This window comes from Urocitellus parryii, chromosome 8, assembly GCF_045843805.1.
Source record: "Urocitellus parryii isolate mUroPar1 chromosome 8, mUroPar1.hap1, whole genome shotgun sequence".
Taxonomy (NCBI): domain Eukaryota; kingdom Metazoa; phylum Chordata; class Mammalia; order Rodentia; family Sciuridae; genus Urocitellus; species Urocitellus parryii.
In genome coordinates, this window is record NC_135538.1 from 114,410,991 (window position 1) to 114,430,039 (window position 19,049).

The 19,049-nt window shown below is 38.5% G+C and overlaps 1 protein-coding gene across 2 annotated transcripts in view; it reads right to left on the minus strand.

Annotated features, from left to right (window-relative positions):
* Mapk14 (mitogen-activated protein kinase 14) overlaps window positions 1–19,049 on the minus strand; it is a 76,047-nt gene that overhangs the window by 3,055 nt on the left and 53,943 nt on the right. For both annotated transcript variants that reach the window (XM_026383388.2, XM_077801603.1), the window contains 3 exons: window positions 11,417–11,496; window positions 6,016–6,094; window positions 32–205 (listed from right to left, as the gene is read on the minus strand). In XM_026383388.2, coding sequence (XP_026239173.1) covers window positions 32–205; window positions 6,016–6,094; window positions 11,417–11,496 — 333 coding nt within the window. The remainder of the gene's footprint in view (window positions 1–31; window positions 206–6,015; window positions 6,095–11,416; window positions 11,497–19,049) is intronic.

Consider the following 19,049-nt stretch of genomic DNA (forward strand, 5'->3'; position numbering starts at 1 on the left):
GGTACACGTTTATCTTGCTCTTAGGACTTACTTTTCCACTCATCTATTAGGAGGTCCCTGCTTTCAAAAGACTGATCGTAAGGATCGGCCACTGGTTCATCATCAGGATCATGATACTGAGCAAAGTAGGCGTGTGCAAGGGCTTGGGCTGCAGTAATTCTCTTATCTGAGTCCAATACAAGCATCTTCTCCAGCAAGTCGACAGCTTTCAGTTTCATAGATTGGAAGGAAAAATGGAGACTTTTTAACATGTTGTCAAAATTATGCTTTAGTAATAAGCAAACACAGTTTTCACCCTTTATATCCAAACAAAAAATTCTCCAAAGTATCTGATTTAGGATATATTATCCCTTCTTTCTTTTGCGTGTGTGCTTGTATTTTGTATTTTTAGAGTACATTTCTGGGCTGGGAATGTGGCTTAATGGTCGATTGTTTGCCTAGCATGCAGGAGGCCTTGTGTTTGATCCCCAGCACTGCATATAAAAATAAAAAATAAAATAATAATAATACTAAAGAAAAAAAGGGAATTTATTTATTTTTAATTTTTTCCCATAGCTTTATTGAGGTAAAATTGAAGTGGAAAAAAGGGAAGTTAAATTTTTTTAGTTATAGATGGACAATAACTTTATTAATACAGAATAAAAACTACAGTACAGTGGACACTCACATGTGCCCCACCCCATGCGAATTCAATAATTTGCATCTTATATTTTGTGTATATATATATATATATATATATATAATTTTATGAACTGTTTTAAAATTATAGATAATACTTTATATATTTTAGCACAAAAACATCTTCCTACATAACCATAATACTGTTGTTATACTCAGCAATTTCCAAACATCATTTAAAATCCTGTTTATGTTAAAAGTCCTCAAATTATGTTAAAGTTGCCTTTTACAGATCATTTGTTGAAACCAGGATTCAGTTATAGACCATGCATTGCATTTGACTTGGTGTCTATAGTCTCTCAATCTAGAAAAAAATCTCTTCTAACCTGTTTCTTCCTGTTTTTGATCTGGAAAGACACACTAGTTGTCTTAGAATACCTGTTAGGAATGCTCAGGTTCCTTCTTTGTGCTATCATGTACCTATACCCTTGCTTTTCTCTATCCCCTCAATTTCCCCAAATCCAAAAGTTATACCTAAAACATTGGTAAGAATCAGGTTAGACATTTTTTGCAAGAATGAGTCACAGGTGATGCTGTGTACTTAAGAGTGCCTTTAAGGGGCTGGGGTTGTGACTCAGCAGTAAAGTACTTGCCTGGCATGTATGAGGCCCTGGGTTCAAATCTCAGCACCACATATAAATAAATAAAATAAAGGTCCAACAACAACTTAAAAAAAAAATCATTCTTTGTTTAAAAAAAAAAAAAAAGAGTGCCTTTAAGGCCATTTGTCCAACTGTTAATGGTGTGAAATTTATTTCATCAGTAGGTTAAAATGTTTCCCCTTTTCCCCAAGTAAGTAATCTGAGGGCATTCTGGCACCAGGTGAAAATCAGTTCTTTTCACATATGGCTTTTAGCATCTACTGATTTTCATTCCCAAAGGCAGTGATTTCATTAGGAAGTACAAAGTGGTGATGCTTCTCATCTATTTGACAAGGATGCTCTGAGTCTTGGCACTCGGGTAGATGGCACTTGGGAGGATGGCCACCGTGGTAACTCTGGTGAAGCAGGATTTTTGAGACTTTGCAAAAATCTCTTCTTAAATGTGGAGAGGGCGGGGAAGGGTACTAAAGTGGAGGACAGCTTCCAGAAGAGATCAATTGTTGTGTAACTGGAGGCTGTGAAAAACCCGTCTTCCAGCCTGAGTCCAGAGTAAACACAGGAAAACATGGGTTTCAGGAGGATACAGAAACAAAGTGAATGTCCATGGGTTGATTCAACTTCCTAAGCTTATACTTTGAAGTACTGGGAGGACTGCCTGGATATATATATTCTTACCATATTCTTTTCTTCTTAGAAAAAGAAATCTTTTGAGTTTTAAAACTCAACATGGATTACAGGGTAATTTGAGGGTAGAAAGTGCCATGTCCTCAAAACCAATACTTTGATGAGTAATAAGGTTAGAGATAAGAAAATATATTTCTCAAAGATCTTTTAAAAATATTTTTAGTTATACATGGACACAATATCTTTATTTTTCTAATTCATTTTTATGTGGTGCTGAAGATCGAACCCAGTGCCTCACATGTGCGAGGCAAATACTCTGATTATGCCACTGAGCCATAATTCCAGCCCCTCAAAGATCTTGATAGATATAAATAACAACAAAGGCAGTTTAAGTTTTAATTTGCATTTTGGGAAGAAGAGGGAGAGGAAGTCGGTGACTGACAACACAGCTGTCAATATTTATATCCTTGGTGCCCTCCTGCTTAGCTGATATCATGGGCACAAGCTCGTGATCTGTTACACCACGTCTGCCCGCCAGGCAAGGGAGACTCTACCAGTCTAGCACTGTTTGGCAACAGGCTGTAAGAAATGTCTGAACTCTGAGAAACACAGTGTTGAGCACCAGATGGGCCAAAGCTTCCATTTGACTCGTTAGCAGTCTGTATTGCTAAGTGGCATCTAGTTCTTTTCACTGTTTAAATGTCATGGTTCCAGAGAATGTAATGACCTAAATAAGCTGCAGGACACCCATCTTCCCTCCTCCAGAAAACGGAATTAAGAAGTCTTTTTTGAGGGCTGGGATTGTAGCTCAGTGGTAGAGCACTTGCCTCGAATGTGTGAGGCCCTGGGTTCGATCCTCAGCACCACATAAAAATAAAGAAAGAAAGAAAGAAAGATATTGTTCCACCTAAAACTAAAAAGAAATCTTTTTTGAGTCTGTTAACAGAGAGGCTGACAGTAAGCACTGCCATGTCTAAAACTTGGGGCTGGTAAGATGAAAAAAATCAGGATGGAAGGACAGACAAGAAAGCTACCAGTACACATCTTCTCCCTTTCCACAGCCTCCTGGAGTACTTATGGCTTATAGAGAGTCTCTCACAGATCCTTGAACTAGATAATATGGCTCAAATAAATCACCCAAAGCCCAGTGATAGCATGCCAGGGCAGATGCTAAACTAAACCATACCCATGATGACCTACGGATTCATCCTTGAACAAGAGACTGAACCACCCGAGATCTGACATACTCTATCTCCAAGGCTGACATGAATTCATCCATAACTGTCCAATGCTTCAAAAAGCATGTGCTTCATATTGTAAGAATTACTGCAGCCACACTGAGACTCTTCAGTCACTATAAAGTACTTCAAAAGGTAAACTACCTAGCTTTTACCCCAGCTTCTGAAGAGGTCACTACAGCTGTCAGTCCTCAAAAGGGTAAAAATAAACTTGAAGCACAGCCACCAGGACCCTTACACAGAGAGATGACCCACGGAGACTTAACACACAGAGAAGAAAGACCTACCCCTATAATGTAATCTTCAGTGAAGCGGGAAGGCGGATTATGCTGTCAGCACCACTCCCCTCCCTACCCTAGGTAGGTCCTGGTCTATCCTTCTGCATCTAGCATTAAACATCACTATCCACTACACCCTCCTAGAATCAGGAATCAGAGCCTCAGGTAAAACTGCTTTCTGACATCATCTGAAATACACATCAGATCCCGGCTTTACCAGAGGAACCCCTTTGTTAGCCAAGGAAATACACATTTTCAGCTGTCATTTCCTTTTGCCAAAAATCCTGAGGTGACGGGGGGATCAGAAGGAATATGGAGCCATTCCTTAAATTCTGAGATGGCATATTAGCTACACAGAGAAAATGGTTAAGCTTTGAGGGGCAGAGGAAGAAGAGGTGAGGGGGAGAGTATTCAAATGTGGAGGCAATCAGGACCCATAGCCCTGGACAGTTACCAACAGGGCAGAGAACACTGCAGGGAGCTCCCAGGAGGGTCTGCTAAATAGCAAAAACAATACTAAGCAGGAAGTGTGAATCAGGCGGTATAGCGATACCAGACTTCAAGCTATACTACAGAGCAATAGTAACAAAAACAGCATGGTACTGGTACCAAAACAGGCGGGTGGACCAATGGTACAGAATAGAGGGCACAGTAACCAATCCACAAAACTACAACTATCTTATTTTTGATAAAGGGGCTAAAAGCATGCAATGGAGGAAGGATAGCATCTTCAACAAATGGTGCTGGGAAAACTGGAAATCCATTTGCACCAAAATGAATCTGAATCCCTATCTCTCGCCGTGCACAAAAGTTAACTCAAAATGGATCAAGGAGCTTGATATTAAATCAGAGACACGGCATCTGATAGAAGAAAAAGTTGGTTATGATCTACACGCTGTGGGATCGGGCTCCAAATTCCTCAATAGGACACCCATAGCGCTAGAGTTAACAAATAGAATCAACAAATGGGACTTACTCAAACTAAAAAGTTTTTTCTCAGCAAAAGAAACAATAAGAGAGATAAATAGGGAGCCTACATCCTGGGAACAAATCTTTACTCCACACACTTCAGATAGAGCCCTAATAACCAGAATATACAAAGAACTCAAAAAATTAGACAATAAGATAACAAATAACCCAATCAATAAATGGGCCAAGGACCTGAACAGACACTTCTCAGAGGAGGACATACAATCAATCAACAAGTACATGAAAAAATGCTCACCATCGCTAGCAGTCAGAGAAATGCAAATCAAAACTACCCTAAGATACCATCTCACTCCAGTAAGACTGGCAGCCATTAGGAAGTCAAACAACAATAAGTGCTGGAGAGGATGCGGGGAAAAGGGCACTCTTGTTCATTGCTGGTGGGACTGCAAATTGGTGCAGCCAATTTGGAAAGCAGTATGGAGATTTCTCGGAAAGCTGGGAATGGAACCACCATTTGACCCAGCTATTCCCCTTCTCGGTCTATTCCCTAAAGCCCTAACAAGAGCATGCTACAGGGACACTGCTACATCGATGTTCATAGCAGCTCAATTCACGATAGCAAGACTGTGGAACCAGCCTAGATGCCCTTCAATAGATGAATGGATAAAAAAAATGTGGCATTTATACACTATGGAGTATTACTCTGCATTAAAAAATGACAAAATTATAGAATTTGGAGGGAAATGGATGGCATTAGAGCAGATTATGCTAAGTGAAGCTAGTCAATCTTTAAAAAACAAATACCAAATGACTCCTTTGATATAAGGGGTGTAAACAAGGACAGGGTAGGGACGAAGAGCTTGAGAAGAATATTTACAGTAAACAGGGATGAGAGGTGGGAGGGAAAGGGAGTGAGAAGGGAAATTGCATGGAAATGGAAGGCGATCCTCAGGGTTATACAAAATGTCATATAAGAGGTAAGGAGGGGTAAGTCAAGAGAATACAAATGGAAGACATGATTTACAGTAGAAGGGGTAGAGAGAGAAAAGGGGAGGGGAGGGGAGGGGAGGGGAGGGGGGATAGTAGACAATAGGACAGACAGCAGAATACATCAGACACTAGAAAGGCAATATGTCAATCAATGGAAGGGTAACTGATGTGATACAGCAATTTGTATACGGGGTAAAAGCGGGAGTTCATAATCCACTTGAATCAAACCGTGTAATATGATGTATTAAGAACTATGTAATGTTATGAACGACCAATAAAAATAAATAAAAAAAAAAAAAAAAAAAATAAACACCCATATGTACTTCAGTTGATTCTATTCTCAACTTGGGGCACCAAAAAAAATCAATGGCAGCTGTGTACAAGTCTTGGGTTTTCTTCTGTACCTCTTTCTTCCTGCTCCCCAATCTTTTCTCCAAGATTCCCATTACTTTTTCTCTTTTCTTCACTGTACCAGCCCATTTCCCTCACCAAAATTTGTGATCTACAAATACATAAACATATAGTGTGATTTAAAAAAAAAAATCTAACAATACAAACACTGATAATAAGATTTAATTAGTGGCACTCTATTTGTTCAAAAGGAGAAACTCTTCTTCAAATTGCTAATTTTCACAACCAATTCAATACCATGAAGTGAGGATATGATCAACTTACCCAGGGGATTGGCACCAATAAATACATTTGCAAAGTTCATCTTGGGCATCTGGGTCAAAGACTGAATATAGTTTCTTGCCTGTAAAAAACAAGGGTTTTCAGAATGACTTTGTTCAACAATGTGACTGCCCTTAAAAAGTCCTATTAAGGGATGAGTGTTAACTAAGAGTCTGCTCACTAAGCCCAATGTTGATGACAATTGTTGATATTAAAGACTTCTCTCTCACTGTCTCCCTAACTTCCCCACTTATAATCATCACCTTTATATATTCCTGCTCTCAGTTATACTTCACGTGAACAAGACTGCTAACGAATTCAGTTCTAAGTAGCCCTTTCTGAAAACAGCCTTCTTAAATAGCTAAAACTGCTAGAGTTGATATTGCAAAGCAGTGATCTTTCTGATTTGAAAAGAAAGTTATAGGAACTGGTCGTATACACACATGGTTGCCATCCCTTTCTACTTGAGTGTGTAGACAAAAAGAGGAAGGGAAAACAGAGGTAAGAAGACCTGTCTCTCTCTAGAGAAGAGTCATCCCTTTAACAAAGACGAATAAAATGGCTGCCTGAATATAACTGGAATAGAAACAAAGTCATTGGAAAGGGCTTCTGTGATGCTAACCTGCTTCCCAAAATAATAAGGGCACCTTAGAAAGCAGTAGCCCCAGTCACCTCTGATGACAAAACTAGAATAAGTTTAAATGGTTAAGAATCAGTAAAGAAAACATCTAACCCTACCTAAGTATTCATATTATTTGTATATTTTCTTTTCAATATAGTATACCCCTTAGTACTGAGTATTTGATAGGTTTTTTTAAATTATTAATGATAATCATCTTTTGGTCATTAGAAAAAGAAAGAGCTGCTAATGATCTCTGGTTAACTGCCTCTGATGAAGTCACATCTGTTGTCATACCCTAACTAGAGGTACAGGACTTATGAAGAAACAGTCCCTTGAGCACTAAATTCATAAAATCAAATAAAAGGAACATCATTTTCTATTTACAAGCCTACATTATATTCTCATTCTCAATGAGATGATATTTTATCCCAAATGTCAACATTCTGCAATATTACACAGGTGGTCACTGCCTTAGTAGTCCTCAAGGCACATGCAAGCATTCAGTGATATTAAAAACTGTGTTGGTTATACAGCGGCAATAAAATGAGGATGTGGTCTTCTGAATTAGACACCCCTGTACAGTCTATTTATTCTCACCTCATGGCTTGGCATCCTGTTAATGAGATAAGCAGGGGGTGTCCCCGTCAGACGCATAATCTGCTGAAGCTGGTTAATATCTTAGATGCCTAGTCAAGGGCATTGTTAAACATACAGTGCAAAAAATAACTTTCAACTCAAATTTTAAGAAAGGTCAAAAAGCCACCTCAAAACAAAAAACCTACTCCCCACCCACCTTGGTCAGAGCCCAAGGTTGCATGTTAAAGCATGCTTTGGTGAATGGCATGAGTTATTAGGCCTGTAGTCAGTGAATGACCATGCAGATAAAAAAAAAATAATTTTCTTTGATGTTAACATCATCTTTATGGTTAAATATTTTAGATTCCCTGGAAACAGACTGCTCCTTGATCCAGGATGCCAGCCAGAGAACTGACTTCATGTAACTGACAGCCAACACCTGTTTGCCTGTCAGATAAATACAGATGATTGAGAGAATTTTGATTCAACTTTAGACAAAATAAAATATCTGATATTCATTCAAGGAATAGTTTAAATTTTATGGTACAGGTTCTCCAAGGAACCACCTCTCCAAATGAAGGTACAAGTGGAGTGTAGGTTGATAAGTTTCAAAGACATTAGTAACAGTACATTTAAAATACATGCCAAAAACATACAATGTTAAGTGAAGAAAGGGGAGATGGGGGGAAGTTAGAGGCTAATGGCAAAGACAAAAATAGAAGTCACAGGCCGCTGACAGTATCATAGCATGCCACAATTATCATTCCTGTTAAGTCTCTCCAATGAGTAAATACATAAATTTCACTTAAACAGCTGGGAGAAAATGGGCAAAACGTTATGAAATTATCTGCAACAGCAGAACTGTGAGGTTTTCCTTACATACAAGCACATATTTAAGCTGCACTCCAAACTTCAGTTATTTATTTATTTTGGTGCCAGGGATTGAACCCAGGGGCGTTTAACCACTGAGCCACATCACCAGCCCTTTTTTTGTATTTTATTTAGAGATAGGGTCACATTGAATTTTTGTATTTTATTTAGAGACAGGGTCTCATTAAGACCTTGATAAGTTGCTGAGGATGGTTTGAACTTGTGATCCTCCTGCCTCAGCCTCTTAAATCTCTGGAATTACAGGCACGAGCCACCGCACCCAGCTTAACTTCACTTTTAACTGTGCTTCCAATATTAACATAAATTCCCTTCTTCCAAAATATGATAAGAACTATCAGTTTATTATGCATTCCTACTGAAAGTAGAAGTGATAGTATTTGTTAAACCCTCAAAATAATTCAATGGACTCCTTTTCTATTCCCTTTCTTGAAACTATCAATTCTGTCCTTCAGCTGAAGCATTTACCTTCAGCAAGAACCATGGCCAAGTAATTTCACTTTTTAGTGGCTTCCCTGAATAATTTTTCCACTTCAGCTCATTTCCTGAACTCAACTCCCTAGTGGTCGGATTACTGCTAATGCAAGTTTGAGATTGGATCTGGGAACAGAGCTGGGGCCCTGTGTTCCACTCTGCCTTTCCTGCTCCATAGGCCCCAAAATAGAGGCCAACAAATTAAAAAAGCATTCTCACAACAAATGGTAGATTTACTTTAAACAAACTGCATAACCAACAGTACTTTGCATGCCAAGAGAAATAACAGAAGGGGGCTCACAAAGTAAACCAGCAAGAGCAGGTTACAGGTCAGGTCTAAACCATGAGACTCCCAACAACTTCTCTTCTCCTTTCTGTGAACAGTACTTTGCCTGTACATGTTCTGCTTTTGTCTCCTTTAGTCAAAATAGGTGATTTATCCCCCTGCTGTCAGATTAAGATTATATTTCTAAAGAAAAATGTGAATCAGGCTTTGCTTTTTTAGTATTTTTCTGCTTTCACTGGTTGCTATAGGAGCTGGAATATTAATTAAATAAATTCTATATTTAGGCATCCATCATGACCATCTACTCCTTATCTATGGCACATCCTAACTTGTTCCCTAGCCATTACTGTAATCTCTTAATCAGAATTTCTGATTACTTATTGATTGAATTTCCTCAAAAAATGTTGGCACCACTATTCATTACTTTTCAGGGGTAATGAAAACAGTTGCTTGCTTTCTGTTTACTATATGTAATGTAATGCCTCTTTTAATTTTTAAAATCTTTGAATAGTTTTACTCACCTGGCTTTGTTATTTTTCCATTCTGTACTCCACACATCATGTGCTTTTAGGACAAAAAGGTCACTAACTTTGGAGAGTGTCACTAAGATCAAGTTAATCTTGCCTACCTTTTTGAATAAACTACTTTTACCCACTTGCCACAGCTGCATGGGGGAAAAGTCCTTTCATATTCCTATACCCAATACTGGTATTATTTGAGTAAGTTCTTTATTCTGAACCTCAATTTCATTACGCCCAATGTGTACTAGTGCTGTTGAAATATATGATGTGTCCCATTTTCATGTAAGATTAAAGACATTTCATCATTAAGCTATGTAAATAATGTCTCTTTCTTTAAAATAAATGATGGATTAATGATGGATAAGTACAATTTTACCCATACTTTGCATTTCAGAACTTCTTGTAACTAATAGCACATACTTTCTATAGGGCAGATGGCTAGGGTGGGAGAAGGGACTGAGAGAGTTACTAGTAGTCATTCCCAGGGAATTCATTTGCTATCTCAGTCTCATTAGCACTATCCATTAATTGAGCTTCTTCCAGCCTCTGTCCCCCTTATCCTTTTACTGACAATCTTTCTAAGCAAATGCTTTTAAAACAACGATAATCACCTGTCCTTCCTAAGCATCATCTCATTTCTTCTTTGATATACTCTAATCCAGCTTCTGCTGTTTCATAAAGGAAAAGAAACACCTTTCAGGTTGACACTGTGGTCAATAGTTCTGCTGATGATTTTCAAAATACTATACAATCACATGAGATTTACAGTTTGGATCCTGTTATTAGAACATCTGGGATCTGTACTCAGCACTGCCAAATGACTCAATGCATGACTTGGGCAAGTCATAGCTTTTCTGTGTTCTTACTTCCTTATCTTAATCAAGGAAATGAAACAAAATGAAACAGAACCAGCACATCCTTTTACATCCCTCGGAGTGGAAATTGAAAAACTATACTGGGCATCATGGTCCTTTTTTGTCAGGGACATGATAACAGTTAAACTCACCTGTTCATGCCTGCCTGAACCCCCTGGCAGTCTTCCCAACTGCGCAAAGGGCCCTTCTGTCAGAAATGTGGGAAGGAGAATCCAGAAAAGTGAAGCTGGAGCTCCATGGCTCTTTATTCCCCTTTTGTCTGATTCACTGGCAGCCAATAGAGGGAAAAATGGGGAAAAGGCTGGCTTTCATAGCTTCTCTCCTATCTCTGGTCCCCCAAATGACCAATAGCAGGAAATCATAACCAAACTAAGCCAGAAACACATTCCCATAGCTTCTGTCTAAATCCCTGCTTAGAGAAGGAAAGTGCTAGCTCTAAAGTCTTTTCTTGGGTTAGTTAATTAGTAATTACCAAGGAGAGCTATGGGAGGACGGATTTACAAATGTACTCCAGTGGGTCTGAGATGTCAGGAGTAGCAGTGTTTCCTCTGAGTGGTCCGAGGACCAGCAGGGAAAGGGAGGCCGGTTGGGAACATGCACCTTGTACAGGATGTATGAGTTGTCAACTCTAAAATAATAAAAAGCAAGTAACTTTTGGAAAGGGGCAACAGGATATAGACAATGTACACTTCACCCCCCGCCATTTCATTCTTTTAGTTATGAATTTACATGGTGAGGCTCATACTTTGAGATTGAACACTAACCAAAAAGTGAACAGAGCTTTTGAATATAAGTGAAACTTCTGTGAGAGATGAAGTCAGGGCTTGAAAACAGAGACACAAATTTTCTATAAAACTCTTGCAATGAACTTGAATCTCAAATCTCATTTTTACTAAGATACAATTGCCCACAGGAGGTTCCCATGATCTAAGTATATACCCAAACAGAGAGAGCAAAACACACTCATGCATGCAAGCAGGCACATGCATGCACACACAGATGTGTGCACACACACATACACACAGATATACCTCATCCTGGAAGTCAGCACGCAAAGTGCACACGTGCTTACAAACATACTAGGGTCAAAGTACAGACCGCAGAAGGCAAGAGGCAGAGACGCCCAACAGGGCAGATAATTACAATCAAAGCATCAACTCACAGACTCTGAGGAGATTTTCTTCAAAAGCTCAGCCCCTGGGGTTCCAACGAGTCTTAAAATGAGCTTCAACTGATCAATATCTAATGGTGGACTATAAAGGAAAATGTTGGGACAAAATAAAAATGAAAAAACAAACAATACCAAACAAAATAAAATAAAACAAACAAAATACCCCAAACACAAAAATTAAAAACCCCAAACCAAACCAAAATGTGAATTCATCTAGGTCAAGATTTCTGCAGGATGGCCACAAGTAGGACACATTCCTCCTGTACAAAGGTTCAAAATGCTGCCACACATATATTCTACTAATATTCATTTTGTGCATCTGTCAACACCATGTATTGGTAAAGAGGTGACTTTAGTGGGTCATAGCTAAAACACAAAGGCTCTACTGAGTCCACGCTTGGGCTACACCTACCTTCTCCCCTTCCACCAAAGTATCAGTAGTCAGTCAAGCAGACAGTACTGGAAAGTCAAGGGTTACAGAAAAGAAAAGAGCGACAGAGCACAGGAGCTGGGGACTAGTCTATTTGGGAATATTCCCCTAAGGCTTGACCTAAAGGGCTTGTAATATGACGGTGTGAAGCCTTCTAGGATCTGGAAGCATGACCACTTGAGCTGCCCTCTAGCTCCCACACCAGCTCTAGTAAGCAGAGCACTGTGAGTGACAGCCAGCCAGCAGAGGGCACTCTCCCAGTGCATGTTCTTTCAAGAGCACCATAACAGCTGAACAAAGGAGGCTGCAACCTTCTAAATGCAAAATAAAAACTGAATGCTTAACAAATTTCACATATCCCAAAGGCTCTAAATACTAACTCCCAATGCCCAAATCTTTATTCTGGCAGCCAACACTTTGATGTATACTTATGTGTATGTGTGCATATTAACCAGAATTGCTACTTGTCCTATTGTTTTTAACCTTGTCTAAGAAAAAGGAAGTTAAAGGAGAAAAAAAAATCATATAAAATAGCTTTTTAATATTTTCTGTGGGCATTTGAATAGTTTACCCATATTTGTGCTGCCATTCCGGGGGGGAAAGAGGAGTGGAGGATGACTGTCTGACACCTGTCAGGTTTTTCACATGATTAGCTCCTTTTCAACTTTAGGTCTCAGCTTAAACCTCACCTCTCAGAGAGGCCTCACTAGTCTGAGTGGTCTAAAGGCTGGGGAACGAAGCCGCTCAGTTGGGAACACACCCCTGGTACAGGATGTGTGAGTTGTCAATTCTAATAGATGAAAAAAATACCCCCACCCCCTTATTCCCGCTCTCAACACCATGCTTGGTGACATCATAGCACTTACACAGTCTAGAGTTACTCTGTGTACTGTCTGTCACCTCTACTGGTCTGCAGCTCTGTGAGGGTGGGGGCCACCCTGCCTGTTCAACATCTGTCCCCAGTACCTAGCTTAACATTTAGTACACAAAGGGCACACAAAATAACAGAGGAGAGGATAGAGCAAGATGAAAGAAAATATTTTTGCTTATGATTATACATGTAAGGGCAAGAGGGTGTAACTTAATAACAATGGCTTCTGCAAGCCATAGTTGCCTAAGTTACAGTAATTACTTATGCAATAGGATGACAGGCATCTTGTTTTTTTTTTTTTTTTTTTTTTTTTTTTTTTTAAACTCCCCAGATCAGAAATCTGCTTAAACAGAAGAAATTTCTAGACAGGAATCAACAAATCCCAACTCATTGCCTGTTTGATATATAAAGTTTTGCTGGAATGCAGCCATGTTCATTTGTTTATATACTGTTTTTAGCTGCTTTCACACTAAAGTAAGTAAGTTACAGCAGAAACCACATGATTTCCAAAGCCTGAAATATTTACTATCTGGCCCTTTAAGAAAAGGTGTGCTGAAGGCTGAGGCAGGAGGATCCAAGTTCAAGACCAGCCTGGGCAACTTAGGGAAACTCTATCTCAAAAAAAAAATAAATAATGGGGCTGGGGATGTGGCTTAAGCGGTAGCGCGCTTGCCTGGCATGTGTGTGGCCCAGGTTCGATCCTCAGCACCACATACAAAACAAAGATGTTGTGTCCGCCAAAAACTAAAGAAAATAAATATTTAAAAAAATAAAATAGATAAATAAAAAATAAAAATAATAAATGGGCTGGAGATGTAGCCCAGTGGTAGATAGATCAACCCTGGACTCAATCCCCAGTTCCATAAAAGAAAAAAGAAAAAAGAAAGAAAGAAAAGAAAAGGTATGCTGGGTATGTTTAATTCTAACTTAGACACAAATAACTGTATTCTATAAAAAACAAGGATAAGTTAAAAACAAATCCATCCACATAAGTTATTTCTAACTTTGTCATCTACAAATGACAAAAAGTAGTGTGGTCTGAGGGTAAAATTTAAATACAGCTTTCTTAGTTCAAGGTGTAATCAGAAACTTTTTTTTTTTTTTTTTAATATACCAGGGATTGAACCCTGGGGCACTTATCCACTGAGCCACATCCCCAGCCCTTTTAAAATTTTATTTAGAGACAGAGTCTCGCTGAGTTGCTAAGTACCTTGCTAAGTTGCTGAGGCTGGCATTGAACCTGCAATCCTCCTGTCTCTGCCTCCTGAGCCACTAGGATTACAGAGATACACCACAACATTTTAAAAAACATGTTCATGGGGACAGAGCAGGAGTGGGAGTGAGATGGATATTGTCTTACCCTAACATAATCAGATTAATTATAATGGAAATCAGTAAAGGATTTGTTAATTTCTCAACCTAACAAAAATTTATAAAGTTCTCTCACATTCTCTTTAGGAACACTTAATGGAATTGTTATACTTCTGAGAAAAAAAAAAAAAACTAGACTACTTCAACTCTCAAACAGGTGGTTTTACAATATATACATCAAAATGAATCTATAAAAGCTGTTGAGACTGGTACTGTTGCTAAAAAGACTTCTGAGTACTCAAAGGGAGTCGAATTTAATGGCCCTAACTTCACCCTACCCTATGTGAAGAAAATGCAGCTCCCACTGGCCATAGCAGCTCACTACACAGCAAGCTGGGGACCCTGTGTCTTTCCCCCGTCTGCCACTGTGAATCAACCTCAGGACTGGAATTCAAACCCCAATTCCTCAGCCTCACTTCAGTGGCCCTGGTAACAAGACACTTTTCTGACTGCCTCAAACTAACATTCCTGAATGCTTCAACTCACACCAAATATTCCAGGTACTTCTAAGCTTCCAAGTTCTTATTTATGCAAGTAATAAATGAGAATACCCTCCACTATCTCTTTGTGCCAGGCCTTTTCTCTTCCTATTTACCCTTCAAAATCCTCAAGAACTCTGCCATTAAGTCTTCCTGGATATCTTGAATTTGAATTAATTCTTTTTTCTTCCAATAATTTATTAGTACTTTTATTATACTGTTTTTATCATTCCATTTTGTTTTATAATCAGGGACAGACATTTGTTCAAGTAACTTTTACAACTCACTTTTCACTCTGTCTGATCATTCTGGTTTTGAGGACTGGCACATTTTTACCTTCAGTACATTCAATGGAGTAGCCTGACAAATACTAGCTAACTTGAAAGACTTGCTGTAATATGCTTTTCAACCCCATTCTACCACTTCATGTTGTTCTCAAAACTCAGAATGACCACAGGCTATGGGGGGTATATATACAAAGAAGTAGTCCAGAAAAATTGCTTCATTTAATAATGGCCTAACAAAGATCCACTCACTCACTGAGAAGTGTTTACACCATGGAGAGTATACAAATACAGTGCCATGAATTTGTAAGGGTCATGTACACAGGGTTGATAGAACATAATAGCCAATGTTTAGGAGATTAGCAAACACATAATATAAAATGAAAACCTAGTTAGTATCTAAAAGCACTTGCATGAAGGCAGTCAAAGCATGCAAACCTCAGAAGAAATCACCATGGGTTTTCCAAAAGATTTCAGGCAAATCCACTGAAATCCAGGCCAATCTTCCCACAGGACCAGCTACTGTAAGTCTACTACAATTTGTCCAGACAGTTAAGGCCAGATGGAGCTTCAAGTAGCTATACAGCAGAGCAAAGCAAAATTTACTACATTATGACAGTTAGCTAATGCCAAAGCAAGCCATCTTTTAGAACAGGTTTTAGCACCTTTTCCCCTAGGCAGAAGACAATGTTTACTGTTCATTTAAAATGGGTTTTAATTATAATGATCATAAAGTCAAATTTTAAAATCATAAATCTCCAGATTTGTGTTTTAAACAAATGAAGAAAAAGATATTAGGCCTTAAGATTATGTTTTAGAGTAAGTTCTCTGTAACAGAAGTAAAAGGTAGTCAGAATGAACAGGTAAGGACAAACAACAAACAACAAAAACAAACAAACAAAACCCCTAGGATAACAGGATAATTAGAGGAAAAGTAAAAGAGGGATGGATATTCTAATCATTTCTAAGGGCTCTAGGCATATTCCTAGAAAACCCCCCACAGACCACAGAGTTGAAGATAAGCAGGATCAGTAGTGGGACCTGGCTGCTTGTGAGTTATAGTTTTCAATGAAATAAATCCACAAAAGGATAAATTACGGAATCCTTTAGGAGGGCTGAAGTCCTTCTAGTGACAAACAGGATGGACTCAAATGAAATCCAGCCTACTTTCTTCTCTTTTAGGTTGTCAAAGTAGTAATTTTCACTATAACTAATACACACACACACACACACACACACACACACATTCTCTCTCTCTCTCTCTCTCTTTCTTAAGATATCCTAGGTTTATCAACAAACCTGAGAAGTCTAGCTTTTTCCAAAAATATATTCTCAAGTTAAACAAAAAAGGGCAAAATGACAATCTAATAAAATATTTTTCTTCTTCAACATTTATTATAATATTTGCTTTTAGAGTCTACCATGAAACTGCTTTTTTAAAATGAGGAAGAATGTTTTAAACCAAGCACTGAAAGTGATGGATAAATGTAACTGAGAAGGAGCACTCCAGCAGCTTGGGCTCAGCTGCCCACACCATCCCATAATCTGGTGAAGTGCACACAGGTGTTCATTATATTATTCTTTGTCTTCTGGTGTGTCTGAAATATTTCATAATATGCTTGGAAAAGATCAAAAGAAGAAATGAGTAACCACAGAATTAACGGGAGAACTTAATATACCAAGAAAATGCACATGAGCAGAGCAGCAGACGTCCTGTAAAGTGGACTATGTGACTCAACAGCCCCATCGTCCTCCAACAGAAGTAAGACCATTTCTATTAAAAAGAAAGAAGGAGCGGGGCTTTCATACATGAAGGGAGCTTACTTGATTACTTAGGGAAGGAAATGAACACACCAAGGCTGTGATCTCTGGTAGGAAAAACTGTATTTGACACATAATAGGACTACAAAATTCATTCTCTCTCTTCCTTAAGCTTAAGGAAGTGTCAAGTGTCAGTTATAACATCTTCTGACTCACTTATTTCAAAATCAGCATCTGAATAAGTTAGTACTCACCTGAAGAGACATTCTGACTTCTCCCTCCCTATAATATTAAATTGTCAGTTATGTTCACTTAACATACCTTGTTAGGTGTCTAGAGAAGGGCTTCCTTTTTTTTACAAAATAATAATACTATTAAGCCAGATGGAAGGATTTATAAGAATAGCAGATATTGGTGATGATTTCCCAATAATGTGAATGTAATTAACACTATTGAATTATGGTAAAATTTGTTACGTCTACTTTACCACAGTAAAAATTAAAATGAATTTTATGTTTTGAATCACACAAAATATTTTCCATAAAGTTAAGTTGCATTAGTCAATTTCAATATCCACACAGGCTAGTGGCCACCAACACTATATTGGACAGCACATTTGCAACATCACAAAAAAGCTCTATAGGACAGTTCTTATCTAGAAGCCAAGACCACCAGTTTGAATACACAATAATTAACCAATAAGGAAAACCAGGAAAAACCTGTGCACTCCAATAAGCATCACCCTCTGGAGCATTTAAAAATCATCAACAATCTGTAGCTGCATACTTTTAGAGCCAAACCAGCACCTCTTCCAAAGGTTTTGAAGAGATATTCTAAAAATCAAAGGACTGGAAAAGAATAGGATACTGGAAGGAACTCTTTGATCTCATCTGTATCTCAAGAAAAATGACAAAAACTGCTAACCTAAATAACCTTTTCCAGGATCAGCCACGGTAGAAACTAAATGTTAAATTTAGTTAAATGCTAGTTGTACTCAATCCTCTGCTGCACACGTTAGAATCACCTGAAGACTTAAATACCCCAAATCCTGTGCTCTGACCCATACCAACTGAAGTCTTTAGGGTGGTACCCAGGCATCTAGAGGTTTTTTGTTTTTGTTTTTGTGTGTGTGTGTATACCAAGCCACATTCCAAGTCCTTTTTTTATATTTTATTAGAGACAGGGTCTTGCTGAATTGCTCAGGGCCTCACTAAACTGCTGAGGCTGGCTTTGAAGTCGTGATCCTCCTTCCTTAGCCTCTCAAGTCCCTGGGATTATAGGTGTGTGCCACCATGGCCAGCTTAGAGCTTTTTTAAAAGCTTCCTCAAATGATTCTGATACACAGTGAAGATTAAGAAGCACTGTGCTAGAACATAAGTGATTGTACACTCCAGTCAAAAAAAAAAAAAAGGCAAACACTTCCCTATTTCCTTCTTGTCAGGCAACTAAAGCTATACCTCAAATATGATAACTGACAATAGGAAGATTAAATATACTATAAATATAAATCCTTCAAATTCAATGTTTACAACCAACGATAATGTCCAGAAAAGAGCCAACTAGAAGGACATGATGAATTACTAAAATCAGAATTTTCATGTATTAAAAAATGAATCTTGGGCTGGGGTTATGGCTTGGTGGTAGAGTGCTTGCCTAGCATGTGTGAGGCACTGGGTTTGCTTCTCAGCACCACATAAAAATAAATAAAGGCTTACCAACAACTAATAAAATATTTTTTAAAACTGAATCCTGCCAGGCATGGTAATGCACACCTATAATCCCAGGCTGAGGCAGGAGGATCACAAGTTTGAGGTCAGCCTGGGCAACTCAGCAAAACCCTGACTCAAAATAAAAATTTTGAAAGAATCTGTCTCAATGGGAGAGCACCATTGGGTTTAATCCAGAGTACACCCCTCCAAAAAATCCTCTATTAAAGTTTAAATATTAGGTATGCAAAAAAGGAACACTTCTTACAGGATGAAAGTTAGCATTCTAAAAGGGCCATATCACACTGCTTTGAACACTTTCTATCACTAGCCTGCCAAGGGGATCTATCCTTTACCACCTGCCAAAGAATCAATAATAACAATCATTAATGACTCACAGGTAGATAATAAAGCAGGTGGAGGGAGGGAAAAATTGTTTTCAAAGACCACAATGAATATGATGCATCTACTGGCAGGCTCTGGTCTAAGTGCTTTCCAGATAATATTTCACTGAATTCTCACAACAACCTGTGAATTATATATTTTTACTAGCATTTTATGATTAAGGGAACAGAGACAGAGATTAGAAAATTTCCTTAAAGTTACACAGCTGGAAGTAAAAGCTAAGATCAAAACCCAGAATTTGATTCCAGGGCATGGGCTCCTATCAGCACCCTACACTGTCTCTCTGCCACTATGTGTGTCTATGTAGGCAAGTGGTC